The 6,033-nt window shown below is 38.9% G+C and overlaps 1 protein-coding gene across 1 annotated transcript; it reads right to left on the reverse strand.

Moving 5' to 3' along the window:
* Window positions 1-657: 657 nt before the first annotated feature.
* Calhm4 (calcium homeostasis modulator family member 4) lies at window positions 658-3,429 on the reverse strand. The gene is made up of 2 exons (XM_021175341.2): window positions 2,869-3,429; window positions 658-1,044 (listed from the first exon to the last, which is right to left on the reverse strand). The coding sequence occupies exons 1-2, from the start codon at window positions 3,427-3,429 to the stop codon at window positions 658-660; spliced, it is 948 nt and encodes a 315-aa protein (XP_021031000.1).
* Between the last annotated feature and the right edge of the window lie 2,604 nt (window positions 3,430-6,033).

The raw sequence follows: 6,033 nt of genomic DNA on the forward strand, positions 1-6,033 counted from the left end.
AATAACCAATAACTAATAACTAATAATGATAATGTGATGATCGATCCACCATCTACCATGAGCACCCGGCATTACTCAAAACCTTTCTCACTGTACCACTCCAGAAAGACCACCTCATTCTACCTTCCTCTCTAGTAAGCCAGAAGGAGAAGGTAATAAAAATGTATTATTTAAATGAAGACAAGGAGAAACCCTAAAATTAGATCAAGGACTGATAGGAGGTGGAATTAGAAGAGGATAGAGGAAAGTGATGCTGGTTTGTGGTCACCATATGAAAAGCAGAGTGGTAAATGTTTCCTGCCATCACATTTAATCTCAATAGCTCTCTGAGGGAGCTATTATGGGCATAGGACAAAATAGCACTCCAAATTATTGATGCTTGCACAGGTACCAAGCAACACAGCTAAATTCCAATGGACTTAAATTTCCATGCCCATACAAATTGGACCATCATGACACAACAGTCATCATGAGCATGTGATGGAACTGTATAAAGATGGAGAGCTTCTCACTCTATATATTGATTTCGGAAATAGGATTTTGGATGGACTTCTGTCCATAAGTGTCAGAGAGAATGAAAAGAAAGCGATAGTACTGAAACTTTAGCATCAGAAAGAAAAAAAAATCAGGCACCCTGAACTTTGAGAGGTGCAGCTCTCAAGGTTTCATTTCAATACCTTCTTGTCTGTCTTCCTCATTTTCCTCAACCACCCTGTCTCCAAGGAAGCTATAGGGACCCTGTGAGGTGTCACCCACACATAGAAGATTGGGTACAGAGATTTCTCTCCAGTCCTGACACGAAGGGATACGAATATGTTTGATGTCTTCACTCCCAGGAATGAAGCCAAACACTTTCTTGATTCGATGTCTAATAAGAAGTTGGGAATGCTCCTCAGCAGCTTTCTCAAAGAGCATTCTCTCGTTGTGGAGGTGATTGGTCCAATAGTGATGCTGCAGAGAGGTGAGGGGAGAGCAACATCTTGCCAGACATTTGGAGACCAGGAGAGCAATGGTTGCCAAAACGACCAGAATCCAGCCCAGCATCTACACATAAGCAGCAGGAATTAGTGGGTTTAAGCATTGATAATGGCAAATATTCAAGAAACAGCTGTGGTAAGAGGGAGCCCAACAGAGCTCAGAACTAAGATGTGGGTAAAATCTTTGCTTCTTGTTTTTGATGTATACTATATGATGATGATCATTTGGTATGGAAATATCTGTGATAGAAGGAAGGACAGGTCAAGCCATTTCAGCATAGCCTTCATATTACAAAGGAATGTGACCTGCTAATGTGGGATGGATTCTAAGTACCATCCTTGAAGTGATAGACGCTATAAACCACCAATTAACCTTATATAAAATGTTTAAACCTTGTCCTTTGCTTATAATCCAATCTTGCTTCTTGATCATTAGGTATGGACCCATGAGTTTGTTGGGGGCTTAATTAATATTTGATAATAAATGGTGGTGAAGATGCCGCTGTGATGGACACTAATGGCAGCCTCCCAAGGTCTTCAGTGACTTGCTACCAAGCATTCACACACATATCTTCCTTTCCTCTTATCCCTTGTAACCAAAGAAGTCAGTAAGCAACTGTAAGCTATACCTTGTAGTTCTTTACTGTTTTCGTTTTTAGATAAACTAGCTTTATTTGTGACTACGTAGTTCCTGTATTTTAAACACTGATTTATTTTTGTCATAGACTCTTTTGTTCCCCTCTGTATCATTCTTTTAAAAGTATTTAACAACTGCTAAATGAGGAAGGCAAGTCTAATGAGGAAGAGTGCTAACAGTGTACAGTCACAGGTGGGCAGCGCAGATGTCCTCTGACTCTGGCTTTTCTCTTACAAGCCTTCACAAGCTCCTCTTTCTGAGCTGGTTTTGTGATTAGTCAACACAATCTAACAAACTACAAAATGACACCCCTTCCCCAAATTGTGAAAAACAGTATCTTAATGGAAACTTCCTCTGACTTTTTCTTCGACAGGGTATTAGTGCAGCATTTCAGGATTCTGCGTCTTGATTTTATTTTTTCTAAATAAACAGTATGTAAATAACAGAAAGATAAGAGGCCCAAATACATGGAAGCCTTTGTGATCGGTACTTTAAGGTTTAGTGCTTTGAAGATATGTTTTAATTCATCTCTTGGAGAAAGTCATGGATTTTTCTTGCCAAAATGTAAAACTTCACTACTGGAACTTAACCTAAAAGTATTGCAGGCTCATGTCTTCCTCCTGTGCCATCTCCCTGACTCTAATCTGTGCATGTATGCTACATTTAGAACCACCACTGGAGATTTTAAAAACACAATTGAACTTCCTATAATTTCAGAAAAAGATTTTTAGTATAGAAGAACACAAATGTGAAAACACGCAGAAAAATGAGATTTAATGATACAGCCCTGTTCTGATAATATTTGTAATACTACTAAAATTCATTATTTTTAACAGAGACTAGGTACAGTCATGCGCTTTTTAAAAATGTGTCAGTTCATTTTCTCATCCACAACCATTTAAGTGACAGATTCTCTTCTGATCTCCTTTCACAGCTAGGAATGGGAAGCATGGAAAAGTACAACTAAAACAACAATAACAACAACAGCAACAAAACTAGTTGGTTACTAAAGTAAAGTAACCTGAGTGAAACAGGTCTACTAAGCCCCAGCATCCTATCTATGTGCATGCAGCTGTCCACTGAAGTACATTTTGATACATGGGATCTAATGTGTCTTCTGAATTCAGATAATATGAGAAACAGTAGACCTGCGATATGTTCGATATGTTCATAGAGACTATAACAAGTTTGGAATAGTAGGACAATGGGGTAGGGGGTGAGTTGGTGGGGTACAAGGGGAGGTTATAAACTTACTTGTGACTGGTATCTGTGTAGAAGAGCCACTTCATCTCTTACTGGAATCACATCAGAGGGAGCTGACGTGTAGCATGGAAATCCAGCTAGCATCTCTTCTCGTTTGCTAGGAGTGACATTAGCAAACATCGGGTATTGGTCCACAGAGGCAAACTCACTTGCTGCACATTCATAGTAGGTACCTGTCAGCAGGGTCACCGTCAGCCATGTCAGTGGAGCAACCAGAGCCCTCCCAGTGATGTCGAAGAACATGAGGCAAGCCAATCTCCTCTCCAGAGGGCTGCTTCTCCGGTATGGAGGGGTACAGCTGCAGCAGCAGTACTCGCTGGCAACTGTCCACATTTGGCCCCGTAGAGCATAGCCAGCAATCAGAAGGATCAAGGCAGGAACCACAAGAAAAGCTGAACCATAATAGAAATTTTTTCCGACTTGACACGGACAACTGAATGTATAAGAGGAGAACAGTTGCTGTCCACAAACAGTCAAAATCGCTATCAAAGAATTGATGCACGGTTCACTTCTGAGCAGAGAAGATGAAATACAGTTGAGATCTGGGCTCATCGTGGAAGCTCTGACACAGACAGCTGGTGGCTCTTTCTGATGGCGAGACTCTACCAGCTGTGACCATTTTATAGGTTAGCACTGGTTTAACTGGTTGTGTCAAGTAACCCAACATCCTTGTATGTTTAAAGGACTTACACTCGTTTCATCTACTTTGTGAATCTTGAGCTAATAAATTTACACAAGATCATAGCTGGGAGAAAGCGAAGGGATCTCAGTTTGCTTTGAGAAGAGAACTTCTCAGGGTCTCATCAGGGATGACCACAGCACACTTGCCAGGCAGACTCCCGCCATCTTTCAATGCACCTCTCCGCACCACAGAAAAGGTTAAGCATTAGACAACACGGCCTAAGAAGCAAAACAGAGACACTCTTATCTCAGCAACAAACAGGTTCTCCAGACAAAGCATTACAAAACACAGAGAAATGGAAAGTATCAAATATTAGAGAAATCCAAATTTTCTAGGAGGTCCCAAAAGGTTTTTTTTTAAACAAACAAACAAACAAACAACAAAAAAAAAAACAGGAGGCCAGGAACAAAGGAGCTACCTCAAAACAGAGATATTTGTCAGTAGAGTATTGCTATATGTTGATATAAAAGTTAAACTGCAAACTTATTTTTGTATCCTTTGGTTATATGAAAATGTGACATTTCAAATAGTTTTATAGCTTTAAATAAATGAAATGATCAAACATGGAAGTCATCTTTGCTGCTTAATTAGTGATTCCTTACGATACAATTTCTATGTAAATGGGAGTTGATAGGTTTTATAAATCTTCATTCTGAAACCCTCAGCTGGGTATGATGAAACACATCACTAGTGAACTGAGAGAGTATACTGAGAAAGTACATCACAGACAGTCAGACAATATAGTACAAAAAGCAACTGAGGACACAGAAGATAGATAAAGCCTGAAAGGAAAGGAAAAAGCTAGCAAAGAAGCAACACTTTAAAAAAAGCTTTCACATCGAAGGTTGCTGTTTTGAGCAGTACAAAAATCTCAAAAGGTACCAGACAGCAAAAGTAGATATTGTACCACAAAATGACAATAGACCTAGAGAAGCATTCAGACCAGTGTCAATAGAGAATAGAAAACACTATATCAGCAGGGGACTCAGTAGTAGCAAGGCATCATTCAAGACAGAGCAAAATAAAAACAGATAAAGATACAGAGCATTTGCTCATTGAGAGGATCTCAAAAGGATGTATTTCAGCAAGAAGTAGATGAACCCTGAGGACAGACCTCAGAGCACAGATAACGGTGATCTCAAAATACTTAACAATTCTCTTTGTAAGGTGTTGAGGCTATTGTTTCTATTTCAGAAACCTAGAACTCGATAGTATTGTAATATATAATATTATATCTACCTATTTACATATATACATATATTATATATATTATATGTATACATGTACATATAATATGTAATGTTATAATAATATGCATTATATTATTTTAACACAGTATCACTACATATCTACTGAGAATACTGAAAATATTAACTGACCAGATGTTGCTGAGGATGTAGAACAAACAGCTGGAGTTCTCACACACTGATGACAGGAATGTCAAATCCATTTGGAAAATTGTGATTCTCTTAAAAGTTTATCTATCCCCATCATATACTGTTCATATCTCCTAGTTATTTGTTAATAGATAAAAAAGCATATATTTATGTATTTATGCAAATACTTATACTTGAATATTCATGGAAACTTCCTTCATAAAAGCTGTAAAGTAAAAACAGTCCAAATGTCCATCACCATATGAATTAACAAGTTGGAATATATCCAATATTACTGCTCCCAGCAGATTCAAAGAGATAGATAGATAGATAATAAATTAAGAGTAATTTTCTAGAGCTGGCAAGATGGCTCAGTGGGTAAGAGCACTGACTGCTCTACTGAAGGTCCTGAATTCAAATGTCAGCAACCAAGTGGTGGCTTTCAACCACCCTTAATGAAATCTGACACGCTCTTCTGGTGCATCTGAAGACAGCTACAGTGTACTTAATTATAATAATAAATAAATCTTTGGGACAGAGCAAGCAGGGACTGAGTGAGTGGGACCAACTGGAGTGAGTGGGCCAAACAGAATAAGCAGAGGTCCTAAAAAATTAAATTCCCAACAACCACATGAAGGCACACAGCCATCTGTACAGCAGCTAGTGTACTCATATACATGAAAACTAAAATAAATCAATCTTAAAAAATCACAGGGCTCCCAATGGAGAAGCTAGAGAAAGTACCCAAGGAGCTAAAGGGATCTGCAACCCTATAGTTGGAACAACATGATGAACTAACCAGTACCCCGGAGCTCTTGTCTCTAGCTGCATATGTATCGAAAGATGGCCTAGTCGGCCGTCACTGGAAAGAGAGGCCCATTGGACTTGCAAACTTTATATGCCCCAATATAGGGGAATGCCAGGGCCAAAAGAATGGGAATGGGAGGGTAGGGAAGTGGGGGGCGGTATGGGGGACTTTTGGGATAGCATTGGAGATGTAATTGAAGAAAATATGTAATAAAAAAAAAAGAAAATACAAGTAACATTATAAGACTAATAAGTTGTATTTATGTACTTAGGAACACCCCCACACCCACC

The sequence above is a fragment of the Mus caroli genome, unplaced genomic scaffold (assembly GCF_978045245.1).
Source record: "Mus caroli unplaced genomic scaffold, Mus_caroli_1 scaffold_9, whole genome shotgun sequence".
NCBI lineage: Eukaryota > Metazoa > Chordata > Mammalia > Rodentia > Muridae > Mus > Mus caroli.